The sequence below is a fragment of the Oryctolagus cuniculus genome, chromosome 2 (assembly GCF_964237555.1).
Source record: "Oryctolagus cuniculus chromosome 2, mOryCun1.1, whole genome shotgun sequence".
NCBI classification, from domain to species: domain Eukaryota; kingdom Metazoa; phylum Chordata; class Mammalia; order Lagomorpha; family Leporidae; genus Oryctolagus; species Oryctolagus cuniculus.
Window position 1 is genome coordinate 165,721,076 of NC_091433.1, and position 21,469 is coordinate 165,742,544.

The 21,469-nt window shown below is 40.8% G+C and overlaps 1 protein-coding gene across 2 annotated transcripts in view; it reads left to right on the plus strand.

The window, feature by feature from the left end:
* HEATR5B (HEAT repeat containing 5B) overlaps positions 1-21,469 on the plus strand; it is a 124,371-nt gene that overhangs the window by 618 nt on the left and 102,284 nt on the right. For both annotated transcript variants that reach the window (XM_002709922.5, XM_051842984.2), the window contains exons 2-5: positions 288-435; positions 13,349-13,560; positions 15,568-15,676; positions 17,132-17,281. In XM_002709922.5, the coding sequence (XP_002709968.2) occupies positions 310-435; positions 13,349-13,560; positions 15,568-15,676; positions 17,132-17,281 (597 nt within the window). In that variant the 5' untranslated portion in view covers positions 288-309. The remainder of the gene's footprint in view (positions 1-287; positions 436-13,348; positions 13,561-15,567; positions 15,677-17,131; positions 17,282-21,469) is intronic.

The window sequence follows — 21,469 nt, forward strand, 5'->3', positions numbered from 1 at the left end:
TCCAAGTGGGCTAATGGCATATGTTTTGCGAGGACAGTGCCTTTTCTGCAATATTTATTGTGATTTTCCCCTTGCCCCGTAATTCATTCTTCCTCACCAAGCCCAGTTATCTTGTGTTTTTTTTGTGTCGTACCATTATCCCTTCCAAACCTCAGATTTTGCCTCGAAGAAGTTAGGCTTTTTCCCCTCAAATGAAATGGGAAGCAAAACGATGCTTTTCACCTCTTAAGCGTGACTTTTCACATTACAGGGCCCTTACAGTGTGTTTTCCAATCTGTTAATTTAAGGTGTGAATTAACAGCGTCACTAATGGAGTTAGCACACAGTTTATTGCTAAATGAAGAAGCCTTGGCTCAAATCACCGAAGCCAAGAGACCAGTTTTTATCTTTGAGTGGTTGCGGTTCCTTGATAAAGTCCTGGTTGCTGCCAATAAGGTATGGTATTGCTTTCTTTCCAGTTGAATCAACATAAAGAAATCATGTGTTCATGATTTAAAAAACAAATGTTTTGGAAAGGTTGTGGGTACCTTGTGCAACTGGGGAATATTACACGAATGGAATTTCTAATCTAGCCTTTTTCTGTTCTGTGGCAAAACCCAGAGATCACTTAGATTCAGCTCATTATCTACTTCTTGTCTTTTCCTGGCATCTGAGTGTGACCAGTGTCACTTTAAATTCATCATCGTCCACTTCAAGTGATTTGCTTTGTAGCAATCTATATTTTCACTTAACTCTGAGGAGTTAATAGTATGCTTTATTTGTTTTCTTGCTGTACAATCTCTTCTATTCAGGTTGGTCTTTTATTGTCTATATGTTTTCTTTTGCACTTAAAACTAGATAACTTTTCTCAGATGTCTGATGACCTTTGACTGCACAAAACTGGTGATTAAAATTTATTCAGGAGACAGAGAGCAAGCTAACTCTCATGTGCTGGCTCACTCCCCCAAATGCCTCTAACAGTTGGGACGGTGCCAGGCTGAAGCCGGGAGCCGGGAACTCAATCCAGGTCTCCCACGTGGGTGGCAGGGAACCAACTACTTGAACTGCCTCTTGCCTCCTTCCAGGACCTGCATTGGCAGCCAAGCTGGGTGTCGAATCCAGAGACTCCAGTGTGGAATCTGGGCATCTTTACCTTTGTCTGCTCAAATTCAAGGGTGGATAGTGAAAAACTTCCTGGGCAGGTGAACTTTGTTAACTGAATATCATTGTAGGCTAGTCCAGTTCCTGACTTTACTCTGAAGTTCCTCTAGGCTGGCCATTTCCCCAAAGAGACTTTTCTGATGTAGTGTCTGAAGGGTGTATGGCTAGCTGCCTAGGCCCTATGAATTGAGGGAAAAGACTAAGAATGTCATCACTCAGTATGTGAATTTTCACTTAATCCTTCTGTTTCCAGTGCAATTTTCCCAGCCCACAGCTGTGCTTGGTTCCCCCAGTGTAGAAATACAATATTTTATTCTTTCCAGAGAATGAACCTCTTAGTTTTCCAGAATGTAGGATAGAAGAGTCATGGGGGGGGGGGTGTTTCACACAGTGTTTAGGATGTTGCTTGTGATACCTGCATTCTGAATTGGAGTACCTGGGTTCAAGTTCCTGCTCTGCTCATTTCTAACTTCCTGCTGATGAGTACCTTGGGAGACAGCAAGTAATGGTTTAACTAATTGGATCCTGGTTGGTTATGTGGAAGACCTAACTTCAATTCCCAGCTCCCAGCTTCAGTCTGGCCCAGCCCTGGCTACAGCAGTCTTGTGGGGGAGTGAATTAGCAGTTGGGATATCTCTGTCTCTTTGCCCTTCAAATAAATATTTTTAAAAAGTATTACAGTTTCAGGGCCTGCGCTATAGTGTAGCGGGTAAAGCTGCCACCTGCAGTGCCAGCATCTCATATGGGTGCCAGTTTGAGTCCCGGCTGCTCCACTTCCGATCCAGCTCTCTGCTATGGCCTAGGAAAGCAGTAGAAGATGGCCCAAGACCTTGGGCCCCTGCACCCATGTAGGAGACCTGGAAGAAGCTCCTGGCTCCTGGCTTCAGATAAGCCCAGCTCTGGCCATTGCAACCATTTGGGGAATGAATCAGCAGATGGAAGACTCTCTCTCCTTCTCTCTGCCTTTCAAATAAATAAATCTATAAAAAAAAAAAAGAAAGAAAGAAAAAGAAGTATTACAGTTTATTTTTTAAATTAATTTATTTGAAAGGCAGAATTACAGAGAGGCAGAAGCAGAGAGGTATATACTCAGTAGTGGGATAACTGGATCATATGGTAGTTCTATCTTTAGGTTTTTGAGGAACCTCCATATGATTTTCCACAGTATCTGTACTAATTTACTTTTTCACCAACTGTGTGTAAGAGTGGCCTTTTCTCCGCTCCTTCACCTACATTTGTTATCGTTAGTCTTTCCAATAATAGGTGATTTCTCATTGTTATTTTGATTTGCATTTCCCTCAATATCAGTGATGTTGACTTTTTTTTTTCTTATATATGTTGACCATTTGTATGTCTTCCTCTGAGAAACGTCTTTTAAAATATTTTTAGAGGGGAGTGTAATTTCACTTTTAGGCATGTAGATATCCAATTTCCCCAACACTGTTTATTGAAAAGACTCCTTTTTTTCCAGTGTAAGTTCCTTGCACCTTTGTGGAAAATCAGTTGACTATAGATGTATAGATTTACTTTTAGGGTCTCTATTCTGTTCCGTTGGTCCAGGCATCTGTTTTTATGATAATACCATGCTGTTTTAACTACTATGGCTTTGTAATATATTTTAAAGTCAGGTCATGTAACATCTCCTGCTTCGTTTCTTTTTGTTCAAGATTGCTTTCACTATTCAGGGTTTTTTTGTGATTCCAGGCAAATTTAATAGCTTCTTTTTCTAATTTTGTGAAAAATATCAGTGATATTTTGATAGGGATTGTGATGGATCTGTAAGCAGCTCTGGGTAGTAGAGACTTTTTAAAGATATTGATTCTTCCAATCCATCAATATGAGGTGTCTTTTCATTTCTTTGTGTCCTCTTTAATTTCTCTCATAAATGATGTATAGTTTTCATTGTACAGATGTTCCACTTGATTAAATTTATTCCTAATTATTTTTTAAGCTGTTGGATATAGGATTACTTTGTTGATTTATTTTTCAGATAATTCACTATTAGTTTATAACATTGCTACTGATTTTGTACATTGATTTTGTATCCTGCAACTTTGCTGAATTTGTTCTTTAGTATTAATAGTTTTTTGGTGGAGCCTTTGGGGCTTTCAATATATGAGATAGTGGCATCTTTAGACAGTGACATTTCTGTTTTTTTCCTTTCCCTTTCAGATGCTATTTATTTCTTTCTCTTGCCTAATTGCTCTGGCTAGGACTTCCAGTACTGTGTGAAATAAAAGTAGTGAAAGTGAGCATTCTGGGGCCAGCACTGTGGCGTAGTAGATAAAGCCTCTGTCTACAACACTGGCATCCCGTAGGGGCACCAGTTTGAGTCCCAGCTGCTACACTTCCAGTCCAGCTCCTTGCTAATCGCCAGGGAAGACCAGTGAAAGATGGCCCAAGTGTTTGGGTCCCTGCCACTCACTTGAGAGACCTGGGTGAAGCTCCTGGCTCTGGCTTCCTGGCTTTGGACTGGCCCAGCACTGGCTGTTGTGGCCATCTGGGAAGTGAACCGGCAGATGGAAGATCTCTCTGTCTCTCCCTCTCTCTCTGTCTCTAATTCTGATTTTCAAAATAAATAATGTTTTTTTTCTTTTTAAAGTGAACACCCTTGTCTTGTTCCAAGACAAAGAGAAAAGCCTTCAGCTTTTCCCCCATTCAATATGATGTTAGTTGTTGGCTTGTTATAAATGGCTTTTAATATTCTGAGCTATATTCTTCTATATTTCTTTTTTTTTTAGATTTTTATCATGAAGGATGTTGAGTTTTATCAAATGCTTTTTCTGCACTTATTGAGATGATCATATGCGTTTTGTTCTTCATTCTGTTGATGTGGTGTATTGTATTTGCATATATTAAACCATCCTTGCACCCCTGGGATGAATCCCAGTTGATCCTGGTAAATAATTTTTTAAATACGCTGTTGGATTTGGTTTGCTAGTGTTTTGTGGAAGATTTTAGCATCTGTACTCATCAAGAATATTGACCTGTAAGCTTTGTATTTTTGTTATGTCTGTTTCTGGTTTTGGTAGTTTTGAAAAATTCCTTCCTCTTCTATTTTTTGAAAAGTTTGAGGAGGATTGATGTTAATTCTTTATATGTTTGGTGGAATTCAGTAGTGAAACCATCTTGTCCTGGTTTTTCTTTTTATTACTGATTGAGCCTCAGTACTAGGGAATCATTATTGATCTGTTTAGGTACTCCCATTCTTCATGTCCTGGGAAGATACACGTGTCCAAGAACTTGTCCATTTCTTCTAGATTGTCAAGTTTGTTACCATGTAATTATTCATAGAAATCTTTAACAGTCTTTCACATGTCTGTGTTGTCAATCATAATGCTTCTCTTTTGGCTGGCGCCATGGCTCACTTGGCTAATCCTCCGCCTGCGGCGCCAGTACTCCGGGGTTCTAGTCCTGGTTGCTCCTCTTCCAGTCCAGCTCTCTGCTGTGGCCCGGGAGTACAGTGGAGGATGGCCCAAGTGCTTGGGTCCCTGCACCCACATGGGAGACTGGAAGGAAACACCTGGCTCCTGGCAGCACCGGCCATAGCTGCCATTAGGGGAGTGAACCAATGGAAGGAAGACCTTTCTCTCTGTCTCTCACTGTCTATAACTCTCTCTCTGTCTCTCTCTCTCACTGTCTAACTCTGCCTGTCAAAAAAAAATCATAATGCTTCTCTTTTAATCCTTAATTTTATGGATTTGAACCTTCTCTTTTTTTCTTAGTAACCTAGCTAAAGGTTTGTCAATTTTGTTTAACTTTTCAAAGAACCAGCTCTTTATTTCATTGACTTCTTTTTTTTTTCAGTTTCTATATCATTTATTTGTGCTCTGATTTTTGTAGTTTCTTTTACTAATTTTGATTTTGATTTATTCTTGTTTTCCTGGTTCCTTGAAGTATGCTGGTAAGTTGTTTGAGGTCTTTCTGCTTTGTTGAGGTAGATGTGGTTGCTATAAACTTCTGTCTTAGTACTGTTTTTGCTGTATTTCATAGGTTTTGGTATGTTGTATTATTTTTATTCATTTCAAGAATTTTTTTAAAAGGTTTATTTATTTATTTGAAAGGCAGAGTTACAGAGAGAAAGAGCACAATCTTCCATCTGCTCGTTCTCTCCCCAAATGGCTGCAACTGCCTGAGCTGGGTCAGTTTGAGTCAGGAGCTTCTTTTAGGTCTCCCATGTGGGTGCAGGGACCCAAGTACTTGGGCCATCCTTGGTTGCTTTTCCAGGTACTTCTAGGAGGGAGCTGGATTGGAAATGGAGCAGCTGGGACTCGAACTGGTGCCCTTATGGGATGCTGGCATTGCAGGTGGTGGCTTTACCCACTACACCACAACGCAGACCCCCATTTCAAAAAATTTTTAAGTTGTCTCCTTAGTTTCTTTCTTGATTCATTGGTTGTTCAGAAGTAAGTTTTCTCATTTCTATGTATTTATGTAGTTTCCATAGTTTTTCTTGTTAATGCTTTCTAGTTTTATTTCATTATTGGTCATAAAAGACGCTCAATATGATTTTTTTTTTGGTGACTTGTTTTGTGACCTAGCATGTGATCTTTCCTGGAGAATGCTCTGTGTGCTATTGAGAAAAATGTGTATTCTGCAGCTGCTAGATGGACTTTTCTCTCGATGTATGTTAAGTCCAGTTGATCTAAGGTACAGCTTAACTCTGTTGTTTTCTTGTTGATTTTCTGTTTGGATGATCTGTCCATTTCTGAAGGTGGGGTGTTAAAGTCTTCTACTCTTATTGTATGGTTATCTGTCTCTCCTTTAGGTCTGTTTATATTTGCTTTATGTATTTGGGTACTCCAATATTTACAGTTGTTATTTCCTCTTCCTGGGTTGAATACTTCATCATTATATGATGAGCTCCTTCTCTTTTTACTGCTTTTGATTTAAAATAGATTTTGTGTGATAGGAGCATGACTACTCTTGCCTTCTTTTGGGTTCCATTTGCATGGAATATCTTTTTCCATCCTTTCACTTTCAGTCTATGCAAGTCCTAAGAGGTAAAATAAGTCTCTTTGTTTTAACCATTTAGTCCCTGTGTGTTTTTAATTGGAAAGTTTAATCCATTTACATTTAAGTTATTTTTTGATAGGTAAGGTCTTACTATTGCTGTTTTGGTACTTGTTTTCTGTTTTATCAGAGTTCTTTTTTCTTCCTCCCTTATAAACAGCCTTTGTGATTAAATGATTTTGTTTAGTAATGCTTTGATTCCTTGCTTGTTATTTTTTGTAAGTCTATCATAGATTTTTGCTTTGTAATTTCCAGGAGACTTATAGAGAACCTCTTTTAGTTATAATAAGCTATTTTGAAATTATAGCAAGTAGCTTAAAAATACAAAAAACAGAAGTTTTCTGAGATAGAGATAAGAAGTACTAAAAACTACTCTATATGTATACTTTTCCCCACATTTGAATTTTTATGTCCATTTTATCTCTTTCTGTGTTGCCTGCATATTAACATTTTAATGTAGTTATTATCATTTTTACTTGTTTTTCACTCTTCACATATATGAATGGTTTACCTACATATTAAAATATTAGAATGTTCTGAATTTATACAGTTAATCAGTGAGTTTTCTGTCTTCTGATATTTTTTTCTTACTCATGAACTTCTCTTTCTTTGAAGAACTTGTGTTAGCATTTCTTGTAAGACAGGTTTGGTGATGATAAATTCTCTCAGATTTTGTTTGTCTGGGAGTGACTTTTCCCTTATATCTTAAGGGTGGTTTTGTTGGGTGTGAATTTTTGGCTGGGATTTTTTTTTTCTCCATCAGTACTTTAAAAGTATTATTCCGTTCCCTCCCGACCTGTAAGGTTCCTGTTGAAAAGTCTGCAGTCAGATGAACCGGGACCTTTTTGTGTGTTCTTTGCTTCTTTTCTTTTGCAGCTTTGAGAATTCTTTGGATTATGTCTTGGTGTAGACTTGGTTGTATCGAATCTGACTAATGATCTTTTACTAGATAGTTTTAACTTTCTGTAGATTTGGGATGTTTTCTGGTATCAACTTTTTGGATATGCTTTCTACCCCTTTTGAAATTCTCATGTCCCTCTTGGGTCCCAATAACTTGGATATTTACTGTTTTTATTCCATCCATAAATTTTTTTTAAAGACTTATTTATTTATTTGATAGAGTTACACAGAGAGAGAGGGAGAGGGGGAGAGAGAGAGATTGATCTTCCATCTGCTGGTTCACTCCCCAGTTGGCTGCAACGCTGGGGCTGTGCTGATCCAAAGCCAGTAGCTTCTTCCAGGTCTCCCAGGCAGGTGCAGGGGCCCAAGGATTTGGGCCATCTTCTGCTGCTTTCCCTGGCCATAGCAAAGAGCTGGATTGGAAGTGGAGCAGCTGGGACTCGAACCAGCATACATATGGGATGCTGGCACTGGAGGCGGCAGCTTTATTCTCTATGCTACAGTACCAGCCCCCATCCACAGATTCTTACAAGCTTTCTTCATTCTCCTTGATTCTTGTTTTTCTTCCACCTGTATATTTATGACCTGTCTTTGAGTTCATTGATTCAGTTTGATCTGTACTGCCTTTTCTGCCTTCCACTGCTTTTAATTTCACTTCGTATACTTTTCAGTTGGAGGATTTTGATTTTTAATTACTTCCATTTCTCATCAAGTTAAAGTATTAAATCTTTTCTTTGTGTTCTTTTGCAGTTTGTTGAGTTTCCTTGAAATAGTTTTTTAATTTTCATACCAGCCTTTGCAAGTTTCTATTCCTAGATGATTGGTTTCTGCCATCTATTTCTGTTTGTTGGGTGAAATCATGGTTCACTTGAAATTCTTTTTTTTTAAGATTTATTTTATTTTTATTTGATTGCTAGAGTGACACAGAGAGAGAGACAGAGAGACAAAGATCTTCCATCTGCTGGTCATTCTCCAGATGTCCACAATGGCCGGGACTGAGCAGGCTGAAGCTAGGAACCAGGAACTTCTTCCCGGTCTCCCTCACGTGTGCAGTGGCCTCAGCACTTGGATCATCCTGTGCTGCTTTCCCTGGCACAGTAGCAGGGAGCTAGATCAGAAGTGGATCAGCTGGGACTTGAATTGGCACTAATATGGGATACTAGGATGCAGGTGGTGGCTTCACCTGCTGTGCCACAATGCCGGCCCCTCCCTCAAAGTTCTTGATAATTGGTGGTGTACAACATTGAGTGCAGGATTACTTAGAGTAATTTGGCTTCATTTGTGGCTGTGCTTCTGGAAATTCTAAGTAGCCTTTTAGTTTTTTTCTGAGCATTTGGACACATGCTATGTCAGCAGTTGGTGACACTCTTAAGTCAAGGTTTTCCACATATCTGCTGTTGGTATGCTTTCACTGTTTCAGTCCTGTATTACTTCCCAAGTTCAGATTTGTCTGAAACTGTAGTTTGTATGTTACTCAGAATGAACTGGGAGGTGCCTATAAACTTCTTCCTGGGGCTTGAGTAGGCCTAGATGACTGGTCCCTGTGGCCTCATATACCAGGTTACTGGGTCAAACCTGGAGCCTACAGCCTGCTGAGATCAGTGAAGCCCAAGGGTAGGACTGAAGCCCACCCTAGTGTGGTCTGTCTGCTGTTGAGTTAGACTAGCTGCCTGATGATGCTCCTATCAAATACTGGAGATGTCTGAAGGGATGTAAGAGTGATCAGCTGATGCCACAGAACTCCACTGTGCACTGAAGCAAGTCAGAGGCTCTATCTGCAAACACTGGCCTAGGGACAGAGACCATTCAGATCTGCTCAATTTTTTTTTTTTTTTTAACCTTTCTCACACTGAGCCCCAGTACAGTCCCAAAGTTTCATGGTGTCTGTCAAAGGCAGGTGGAGAAGTGCTAGAAGCAGCCCCTCAGCTAGCCAGGCAGGCACTGTTTGAGTCACATGTGGGTCTTGTGGGCATGAGGTGCTATGCAATCTTGGGGGATACATGCCAGGGCCATATGAGGCTGGTGGTGGTACACACCAAAATATATCTTTCCCACCAAGTTTCAGGTCTCTGTCTGATGCTGGGGCAAGTCAAGAGACTTTCCACAGGCACTGACCTAGGGACAAAGACCATTAGGATCTGTTCAGTGTTGAATTTTACTGCTGTGGCACTGAGTCCCAATATAGTCCTTTGGTCCTTGCTGTCCATCTAAGCTGCAGGAAGGGTGATAAATGCAGCCCCTTAGCCACCTCTCCTGGCACTATCCTGATCACAGGCATTGGAGCCTACAAAGTCCCTGGGAGTACAAACTAGGCCCATCTGAGCCTGGCAGTGACACAGGCCAAAACAGGTCTGTCCCACCAGAGTACACGTGTCTGCCTGATGCCTGGGAAAGTCTAGACATTCTGTCTGCAAGCATTGGCCTGAAGGTAGAGGTCACCGGGCTTTATCCAGTACTAGGACTCAGGATAGCAGGTCTGTTCTGAGCTCCAAGGCAAAGTCTTAAGCCCTATCTCCTACCCTATTCTACACAGCTAGAGTCTTACTCCACTTTTTGCTGGAGGTTGGGTAGGAGTGATAGAGACGGTCCCCTGGCCATCCAGCTATGGAACATCCAAATACTCAATCTGCAGGTGTGAGCCTGGGGGCAAGGGACATGGAACCCTGTCTCATGCTGAATCTTATTGCTGGGGCCTGGTGCTGGGATTGGAGTCTAAGGACTGAACTTGATTCCCCCTTCTTTTCCCATCTCACTCCGAGATGAGTATCTCTCTTCAGGCTGTTTTCCCTGGAACTTGGAGAGAGGTGACATAGATAGCTCTTTCATTCCTGCTTTCTTCAATGGAAACTTTTTTTTTTTAAACAGGCACTGCAGTCTCTCACTTGGCTTCTGTGGCTCTCGTGATGGTGACCTCATGAATGAATAAGTAGCCACGTTGATGTCTCTTTGGGGAGGTGGGCATGGGCTGCTGTCTTGCTCTACCACTTTTACTTTATTTCACAACACTTTTACTTTGTTGTGAAATTGATAAATACAAGAGTATATAAAACATATCTAAATTAGAAGTATAGTAATGTGAATGTCTGCCCTCCCAAATTTAAAAAGTTTGCACATTTTCTGTGAAGTTGCACCTATTTGTGGCTTCCCAAGAGACCATTCGCTCGTAGTTATCCTCCTACTTCACCAGCTACTCCTTCTCATTCTTTTTTGTCGGCTCTTTCTCAGCCCTGGGCGTGTTTTTAATCTGTACTTAGCCCTTCAGTGATACACTTGATCTTAGGAATTTTACCTCCACTACAATCTAACAATGACTCCCAGGTCTCCATCTGCTTACTCTACCTCTTTCTTTTCTAAACAGCATCTCAAAGTTAACATCTTCAGACCAAATTCTTGATTTCCTCTCCCAGACATTCCTTTTCCCCAGTGTTCTCCATCACAGGAAATAACCTTTTCTTTTTTTTCTTTTGTAAAGATTTATTTGTTTGCAAGTCAGAGTTATATGGAGAAAAGAAGAGACGGGGCGGTGAAGGGGAGAGAGCGACAGCGTGCTAGAGATAGGTATTTTCCATCTACTGATTTACTCCCCAAAGTGCCACAGTGGCTGGGGCTGGGCCAGGCTGAAGCCAGGAGTCAGAAGCTTCTTCTGGATCCCACGTGTGTGCAGGGGCCCAAGCACTTGGGCCGTCCTCCAGTGGTATTCCAAGCACAGTAGCAGGGACCTGGATTGGAAGTGGAGCAGCTGGGTCTCCACATATGGGATGCTACATATGCTACATAGCACTGGTATATGGCAGATTTACTTGTTAGGCCACAGTGCCAGCCCCCAGAAAATAATCTTTTCATCCTTCTCATTGCTCAGGCCAAAAACCTTCCAGTCATTCTTGACCTTTTTTTTTCCCTCATACCTCTCATCGTAGTTATGGTTTTTCACATGAATTTATCTAGATTTCATTTCCTTCTTATCATCTGCATTGTTAACACCATTCAATCCCATCTGCATTCTTGCGGCAGTTTCCTGATTGCTCACCATGCTTCCGTCCATGCACTGTATAGCAGTATTAGCTCAGCGCTTAGAGCGGGCATGTTACAAAAGTTAGATCACTGCTTTCCTCTCCTTCAAATTCCTATTTAGAATAAAACACAAAATTCTTACAGTGGCATATATGAGGCTGCGTGATTAGTCCCTTCTGCTGTTATAACTTCAGCTTCTACTGCTTTCTTACTGCACTCTTGTCTAATTGGCCTTCTTTCTGTCCTCAAGTATGCTAAGCATATTTCAACTTCAAGGTCTTTGTTCTCTGCCTGGAATGTTTTTCCATATTTCACTCCTTCATAAGTTAACTCTTCACTTTTTTTTTTTCAGATTTATTAATTTATTTGAAAGGCAGGGTTACAAAGTGGCAGGGGCAGAGAGAGAGGTCTTCCATCTACTGATTCACTCCCCAGATGTCTGCAATGGCTGGAGCCAGGAGCCTCCTCTGGATCTCCCACGCGGGTGCAGGAGCCAAGGACTTGGGCCATCTTCTAGATTTTCCAGGCCATAGCAGGGAGCTGGATTGGAAGTGGAGCAGCGTAGACTCCACCTGGCACCCATGTGGGATGCCAGCACTGCAGGCGGTGGCTTTACCTGCTAAACCACAGCACCAGCCAGACTCTTCACTTTTTTCACAGGGTGTTTTCAAATTTAAATTTGTTTAAAATTGTTTGAGAGAGGAGAAGGAAGGAAGGAAAGGCTTCCCTTCTGCTAGTTCATCCCCCTAAATGCCTGCCATGGTACAGGACTGAGCTGGGTTGAAGACAGCAGCAGAGAATACAATCTAGTCTCCTATGTAGGTGGCAGGAACCCAGTTACTGAGCCATCACCACTGCCCTCCATGGTCCATATTAGCAAGCAGGTGGAATCAGCAGCCAGAGGCAGGTTTCAGACCCGGGCCTTCCGATATGGGATGCAGGTGTCCTAATGGGCAGCCTAACTGCTATGCCAAATGCCTACTCCTAGAGAATCGTTTTCCAACTAATGCATGTAAAACAATAAGCACTCATGTTATTCATTTATTTATGTGATAAACTCTGTCTTCCTCCTCAGAATGTAGTCTTCATGAGGGCAGTGACTTTGCTTATTTTGATCGCTATTGGCAGTGTGTTGCCTAGAATAGTGTATAGCATCCAATAAGTGCACAATGGGTATTTGTGGAAGGAATGAATAAATTATAGGTATTGATTATGGGTAGGTCTGGATTTTGTTAAATGTTAGCTGGGATTCTTCACTGTTTCTGTTGGTTTCTTTTACTGACCTGTAACTTTACAGAGTATTTACCTGCTTTAAACAGGGGAAACATATCTCTTTTTTTTTAATTTAAGATTTATTTTTATTTATTTGAAAGGCAGAGTTATGGGGGGGGGTAGATTTTCCATTCATTGGTTCATTCCCCAGGTGGCAAAACAACCAAGGCTCTGCCAGGCAGAAGCCAGGAGCCTGGAGATTCTTCTAGGTCTCCCACGTGGGTTCAGGGCCCCAAGCACTTAGGCCGTCTTCACTACTTTCCTAGGCACATTAGCAGGGAGCTGGACTGGAAGTGGAGCAGCCGGGTGTCAAACCAGCACCAATATGGAATGCTGGACTCACATGTGGTGGATTAACCTGCTGTGCCACAATGCCAACCCCAGTCTGGGTTTTTTAATGGATAAATTGTCCATATACCCAATATTTTGTATCTTTTGAATATTGATTTATTTTCTAGTAAATCAGCCTGGAGATGTTTTGGATCAGAGTACTTCACTTTTAAAAACTTTTTATTTATTTATTTGAAAGGCAGAGAGAGAGAGAGAGAGAAAGCTTCTATCTGCTAGTTCACTCTCCAAGTGAACTGCAGTAGCCAGATGTGGGCCAGCATCCGAGTAACTTGGGCCATTTTTTTTGCTGCCTTTCCAGGCACATTAGCAGGGAGCTGCATCTAGAGTAGCTAGAACTCAAACCAGCACCCTAATATGAGGGGCTGGTGTTGGCAAGCAGCTGCTTAACCTGCTGTGCCACCACTCCAGCTCCTGGAGTAGTCACTTACCTCGGAGGCTAACTTTTTTAGCATTGGAGAAGCATAAAGGAGAATTTAGGAAAGATTGGTTCATTTCTTACTGAGTTTTGCCTTATCTTAAAAATTCTCATTTATAGTTTATACTTAGTGTAATACAGATTTAAATAATTATAGAGTGACTGTATTGTTAAGTATTTTTAATATTGATTAAAAGGCAACGAAAGTATATTTAAGAAAAAACCAATGATTTTTTTTTTTAACAGACTGATGTAAAGGAAAAACAGAAAAAACTCGTTGAACAGTTAACTGGATTAATAAGTAGTTCACCTGGACCACCGACACGAAAATTGTTAGCTAAAAATCTTGCAGCCTTGTATAGCATTGGGGATACTTTTACAGTTTTTCAAACACTTGATAAATGTAATGATATTATCAGAAATAAAGATGACACTGCAGCCTACCTACCAACAAAATTGTAAGTACTTACTCTGACAGGGACCCTTGAAGTTGTTTTGTACCTCCAAAGTAATCTAGTAAGGGACTGCTGACCACAAAGACTTCCAGGTGGATGGAACCTGTGTAATGTTACTGCTAATAAAAACTCTGAGTATACCTGCAGAAGGGGCTCTCCTTCTCATCTCCTTTGCCAGTGATGCTTTGAACATCCTACAGGGAACTGATATGGTTTCAGTAATGTGCACATGGGTCTTTGGGTAAATTTGGAGGGAGATAATATTCTAGTCTGGGACAGAAAAAGTGTTTCTAGGTAATGGAATTTAGGCAGCATAGGCAAAAATTATGGCCCACAGGCCAAATCTAGCATGCTGCCTGTTTTGTAAATAAAGTTTTATTAGAATACAGCATGCCTATTCATTTCGGTACTAGTTGCTTTCAGGACATAGTTGATTTCACACTATAATGATAGAGTTGAGCAGCTGAGATGCAGCCCATATTGCCTGCAAGTTTCTTGACCCTTACATTAAGGGTTTCACCCAACTCTTTCAGTTGTATTTGTGATTTGGGTCAAAGAGATGTTTTTGGCATAAGTGCTGAGAGTAACAGCTATTGGACTGTCCTATGTATGAGTCAATAGGAAAATCACTAGTTATAGCACATAAGAGTGCTATGGGAGGGAAAATAACACCTGAATAAATTTAGTTTTGATGTGGGGTTAGAGCAGTGTCAGAGAAAGCTTCTCAAAGAAGCATTAGCCAAAAAAAAAAAAAAAAAAAAAAATCAACTATCAAAGATACTTGGAAATTAGTTAGTTAGTAAGGGGTTAAGATAGAAGGAAAAAAGGTAGATATGATAGGCTGGGGATCAGTAAACTTTCTGGAAAGGGCCAGCTGGTATTTTCATCTTCGTAGCAACTACTCACCTCTGCCATAGACAGTATGTAAATTAGTAAGTTTGGTTGTGTTCCAGTAAAATTTTATTTCCAAAGACAGGTGGCAGGCTAGATGGTGGGCCATATTTGGTCACTGGCTGTAGTTTGCCAGGCAATTTTCTAGGTAAAGAAAACTTCTTCATATTTTTGAAAAAATATTTATTTATTTGAGAGAGAGGTACAAACCTTGCAAGAGAAAGACAGAGATCTTCCATCTGCTAGTTCACTCCCCAAATGGCAGCAACAGCTGAGCTGATCCAAAGCCAGGAGCCAGGAGCTTCTTCCGGGTCTTCCACATGGGTGTAGGGGTCCAAGAACTTGGGCCATCTTCTGCTTTCCCAGGCCATAGCAGAGAGCTGGATCTAAAGAGGAGCAGCTGGGACTGGCATGCATATAGAATGCTGGTGCTGCAAATGGCAGCTTTATATGCAAAGCCACAGCGCCGGCTATGGATTTTGTGTTTGACATAGATGTGCATCTCAGAAGTTTTAGAGGACAGTGGAGGGTACTCATGCTTTCTAGTTTATTTTTGAGTTTGAAGCTGTGTTAGTACTTTGATGATATAGTTCTCCATTGCTTGGCAAATGCACGTATAATTTTGTAGTTCTGGATAAATATTTGTTTCATATTACTGATTGTTCATGCGTATTTCCAGTGGATTCATGGTTCTGTTTAGGAATTTTCTGATACATTCTGGAATGTAGCCTCAGTCATTTTTAACTTTGTTATCAACGTGTAGAACATTTTAGAAAGCATGGAATTTAGAGTCAGAGGGACTTAGACGGCCTGATTTTGCTACTTATTACATGTCTGATTCTGAGCCACATTTACTTCACCTCTCTCAGTCAAGAAATAACTTGTCAGATCACATTGCTACTAGGTGGCAGATTTTAGTTTTAGTTTTTTAGGCACAGGTGTGCCAGCATCTAAAACATATAGTCATAACCAAAGTGTCTAGCTCCACTTGCCTCCAAGATAAACCCACAGCTATTCACTCACGGTTGACATGAGTGATGGTGGGGTGCTTATTTGCCCCTGAAAATGAGAATACAGTGAAATTGTATTACTAACCTGAACAATAACCATTTCCTACAGGGCTGCAGTGGCTTGTGTTGGAGCATTTTATGAAAAAATGGGGAGAATGTTAGGCAGTGCATTTCCAGAAACAGTTAATAATCTTCTGAAGTCTTTGAAAAGTGCAGAGGTAAGTTTTATAACATATATTATTTGAATGTTTTGCTTGTGGCTAGAGTTAGACCAGTTAAAAATATGTTTGTTTTTTTTTCCTGTTACTTTAGTACTCACATTGTTTAGGAAGGTAGACTTTTCAAATTATTACCTATCCCTTCTTTTAATACATGTTGCCTTCTGTTTCTGGGAAAGGGAAAAGAATTTATTTCCCTGATAAGGAATAGGTTTACTTACTAGTTTTTATTTAACTGTATGGATAATTTTGGATTGGCATTTTTCTTTTTGTGCCATAGCTAATATGTTTCCTCTGACCGCTATAATAAATTACTGTTGACTGGGTGGTTTTAAATAACAGGCACTCACTGGCTTGTAGTTTATGAATATCAATCAAGTGTCAGCAGGGCCATGCTACCTCTGAAGGCTCTAGAGAAGAATCTTTCCTTCCTAGCTTCCAGCAGTTGCTGGGAACCCTCAGCCTTGCTTGGCTTGTAGGTGCATCTCTCCAATATCGGCCCCTTTTGCCACATGTCCTGTTCCTTGTGTATTTATGTGCTGTCTGGATTCTTCTCTTATGAGGATCCCAGTCACTGGGTTAAGGTCCATCATTATTTTACTTCATCCGTAAAGACCCTATTTCCTAATAAAGTTACACAGTTTACAACTTGGACTTATCCTTTTGGGGGACATAACTCAATCCATAACAGCTATACTAAAGTAAAAATAGCTGTTTTGTCATGTTAGTTCAGTGTAACCTTCATAAATTCCTGGTCACTTGGGATTAACAAAACATAAATAAATCCTAGATTCTCACGGTCTAATTCCTGTGTCCAGGAAAGCTAAATATTTATTGGATAATATTTCTGGGAACTATTTATTCATTCATTAAATAAGAATTGATTATATATTGCTTATCACGGATTAGGCATACAAAGATGCATGAGACATAATTTGTGACCTTGAAAAGCTACAATTTAGCTATGCATGAATACTATCAGAAATAAGGGTAAGAAACATATATATAGGAACAAAGTATAAAAATAAGAGTTTGAGTCACTTAGATGAGGGTTGCTTTATCTCTATGATGAGTATTTTAAATGGTTTGGTTTGTTCCTGTTTTGGATGTCTTATTTCTTAATCACTTCTTACTTAATCTTTTGTGTTCGAAGAGTTTGGACCCCAGAGAATGACATTGAAGCTTTTGAATCTTTCTGTTCTTATTGTATTCATATGTTATGGAAACACTGGAATATGTTTACTTAATTTCAGAAATTTACTGTTTAATTGGAGTTAATTATCTTTACCTTTCAGGGATTTTCTAGAATAATTAATTTTAACTTTATTGTACTGTTTACAATTTGGAGGTAACATCAATAGGCCCAGAATTTTTCTGTCTTGGTACATTCTTGTTCATATGTGGAATTTGTTTTTTTAATGTAATTTCAAAGTTTTGCTTTATGTACACATCTAGTCTCAAGGAAGAAGTGAAATCTTAATGAGTCTGCAAAAAGTTCTAAATGGACTGGGTGGTGCTGCAGCTTCCTCTCATCGTGATATTTACAAAAATGCCAGGTCCCTCTTGACTGATAGGTCAATGGCTGTTCGATGTGCAGTGGCTAAGGTTAGTACTCACCCAGTTTACAGTGCTGCTCCTTATCTTTCCTGCTCTTAAATAGTCAATGTATTTTTTCTTTGACAGTTTTAGATTATGGCTGCATGTTTTTGTTACCATGGGTTAGCTTTGTTTTCTGTAATTGTATATAAGTGGAATCATGTGATATGAATGTGTGTTCTAGCTTCTGTTTCTCATTGAGATTCATCTATACTATGATATGTCAGTAGTTCATTCCTTTTATTAGTGAATGGTATTTCATTGTGTGGATAAACCACATTTATTTGTTCCCTTACTGAACATTTGTGTTGTACCCAGTTTTGCCTATCACACACACAAAAAAAGCTGCTTTGAACATCAATGTCCAAAGTTTTGCATTTAAATATGCTTCATTTCACTTGGGTAAATACCTAGATATGGAATGACTGGATTATGGGGTAGATTTATATCTTTACCAACAATTTTTACTTAGATCTTTGTATTTTAGTTATTATAGTAGATACATACAGTTATCTTATTCTGACTTTAATTTCCATTTCTCTAATGCCTAGCAATTATACTATATACTAGTAATATTTTTGCACAATGATGTTATATCCACCAGCCTTGCTAAATTGACTTTTTGATTCTAGCTACTTTCCTAGAAGCATTAGCAGGGAGCTGGATCAGAAGTGGAGCAGCTGACATTTAGAACTAACCTTCTGATGTGGGATGCTGATATGGATTGTGAGTGGTAGCTTAATCTGATGCACAACAACATTGGCCCCAGAAGCTTGTCTGATCTTTAGAAAAAGTTCTACCAATTTCTTTTGGCAGCTTCCATTTTATATTCTATGTAGACAATCATTTTGCCTATATAAAAAGACAATTTTACTTTCCCAATCTTGGTGCATTTTATTTCTTCTTCTTTTTTTGCTTAACTTAATTGTACTAGCTAGTCCTCCTCAGTACAGTGTTGCATAGAAAACTTGAGAGCAGACATCTTTGTCTTGTTCTATATTCCAAGAGGGAAAATGTCCATTCCCTCATCATTAAATATGATGTTAACTGTAGGTGTTTTGTAGATTCCCTTTATAATCAGGTTGAGCCTGCTAAGAGTTTTTGTTGGAAACGTGTTCAATTTTATCACATGCCTTTTGTTTCAAATTTGATTTCTTGTGTTGTTGCTGTTTTCTACTTAAACTTTTTATTTTAAGACAATTGGAGGTTCACAAACAATTGTAAGAAATGGTATGTAAATCTATAAGTTCTTATCATTTCCTCCAGTGATAATACCTTGTAAAAGGATAGTAGAGAGTAATAAACAGGATATTGATATTGACATAATCTGCAGATCTTGTTCCAATTTCCCCAGTTTTAACATGTAAATCTGTTAAATCTTTCTCAGCATCTTTTGAGCTGATCATATGATTTTTCCTTTTTAGTTTGCTAATGTGATGAATTATATTTTTATGTTGTATATATTTTTTAATATTCACCAATCCTGCATTACCCTACTAGCTCATGATGTGTCGCTCCCCCTCTTCGTGGAGGAACGACACAGGACCCTGCGCTGTTCTTTTGTCTGCTCGGCCCTCCCCGGGTTTGCTGCTGGTTCTTCCCGGGTTGGCTGCCGTCCCCTCCACCTCCGTGGAAGGGCGGTTCCCCCTGCCACTTTCCCCACTTCCGCGGGGGAGCGGCACACCGCCGGCCGGCTCTCTCGGGGGCTGCACAGGTGTTCCTTCAGATAGATGTTCCCCTTAGATGTTCCCGGTGCATGTTGTCTCTCTCCTCCTTTATAGTCCTTTTCCACCAATCCCAACTCTGCTACCCACACGCCGAGTACGCTGCTCTCCTCCAATCAGGAGCAGGTCCTGCTGTTTATTGGTTGAACTGGAGGCAGCTGTGTAGAAGCTGCTTCTCCCTTCTCAGCGCCATATTGTGGGAGAGCAGATGCATAGAATAAGTCTTAATTCCAGTAACTTAGTCTAGTCCGAGTTGCTCCCAGTTGCTCCCCACGATGATGTATTATTCTTTTTATATTATATATATTATTATAATAGAACTGCCAATTTTTGTGTCTGTGTTCATGAAGAATATCAGTATATAGTTTTATTCTCTGTATCTTTGTTAGGTTTTTTTTTTTCTAAAGATTTATTTATTCATTTGAAAGAGTTACACACAGAGAGAGGGAGAGGCAGAGAGAGAGAGAGATCTTCCATCTGCTGGTTCACTTCCCAGATGACCGCAACGGCCAGAGCTGCGCCAATCCGGAGCCAGGAGCTTCTTCTAGGTCTCCCACATGGATGCAAGGGCCCAAGAACTTGGGCCATCTTTTACTGCTTTCCCAGGCCATAGCAGAGAGCTGGATTGGAAGAGGAGCAGCCGAGACTCAAACCAGTGCTCATATGAGATGCCAGCACTGCAGGTGGCGGCTTTACCTGCTACACCACAGCACCAGCCCCCGTTTGTTAGGTTTCATTATCAGTATGACACTAACCTAGTAGGATGAATTGGAAACCTCTTCAATTTTTTGGATTTTTTTTTTTTTTTTGAGAGCATTGGTATTATTCCTTACTTAAATATTTGGTTGAATTCACCAGTGCAACCATCTGGACCTAAAGTTTTCTTTGAGGGAAGATTTTTGAACTATAAAATTGATTTGTGTTTTTATTTAGTATTTTTTTTAAAAAGATTTATTTGCTTATTTGAAAGTCGGAGTTATGCAGAAAGAGAAGAAGAGGCAGAGAGAGAGAAAGAGAGAGAGAGAGAGAGGTCTTCCATCCGCTGGTTCACTCTGCAGATGGCCACAACAGCCGGAGCTGGGATGATCCGAAGCCAAGAGCCAGAAGTTTCTGCCAAGTCTCCCACGTGGATACAGGGACCCAAAAACTTGGGCCATCTTCTACTGCTTTCCCAGGCCATAGCAGAGAGCTGGATTGGGAGTGGGGCAGCTGGGACTCGAACTGGCGCCCATGTGGGATGGTGGAACTGCAGGCGGCAGCTTTACCTGCTATGCTACAGCGCTGGCTCCATATTTAGTGTTTTTAAACATGCTTTTTTATTTCTTGAAAGGCAGAGAGAGGGGCTGGCTCTGTGGCGTAGTGGGTAAAGCTGCTGCCTACAATGCCAGCATCCCATATGGGCACCAGTTTGAGTCCTGGCTGCTCCACTTCTGATTCATCTCTCTGCTGTGACCTGGGAAAGCAGTAGAAGATGGCCCAAGTCCTTGGCCCCGGCACCCATGTGGGAGTCCCGGAGGAAACTCCTGGCTCTTGGCTTTGTATTGGGGCAGCTTCTGCTGTTGCGGCCATCTGGAGAGTGAACTAGCATATGGAAGACCTCTCTATCTCTCTGCCTCTGCCTCTCTGTAACCTGCCTTTCAAATAAATAAATGTCTTTATATATATATATAAAAAAAAGGCAAAGAGAGAGATAGCTTCTATCTGATGATTCATTTCCCAAGTACCTGCAACCTCTAAGAATAGGCCAATCTGAAGCGGAAGCCTAAAACTCAGTCTGTGTTTCCTATGAGGGTGGCAGTGACCCAACTACTGGACCCATCCCTCTTCCCTCCCATGGTATGCATTAGCAGGAAGTTGGAATCAGAAGCAGAGTTGAGACATGATTGCTGGCATTCTGATATGGGATGTATGTATTCCAACTGGCATCCTAACCACTATGTTAAATGTCTGCCCCCCAAATAAAAAATATTTTAGAGGCTGGCGCCACGGCTCAGTAGGCTAATCCTACGCCTTGCGGCGCCGGCACACCGGGTTCTAGTCCCGGTCAGGGCGCCGGATTCTGTCCCGGTTGCCCCTCTTCCAGGCCAGCTCTCTGCTGTGGCCAGGGAGTACAGTGGAGGATGGCCCAGGTGCTTGGGCCCTGCAACCCGTGGGAGACCAGGATAAGTACCTGGCTCCTGCCATCGGATCAGCGTGGTGTGCCGGCCGCAGCACACCGGCCGCGGCGGCCATTGGAGGGTGAACCAATGGCAAAGGAAGACCTTTCTCTCTGTCTCTCTCGCTGTCCACTCTGCCTGTCAAAAAAAATTTTTTTTAGAAAGATTTATTTATTTATTTGAAAGGCAGAGTTAGTGGGAGAGACAGAGATCTTCCATCTACTGGTTTACTCCCCAAATGGCCACAATGACTAGGGCTGGACTAGTCTGAAGCAAGGAGCCAGAAGGCTCATTCAGGTCTCCCACATGGGTGCAGG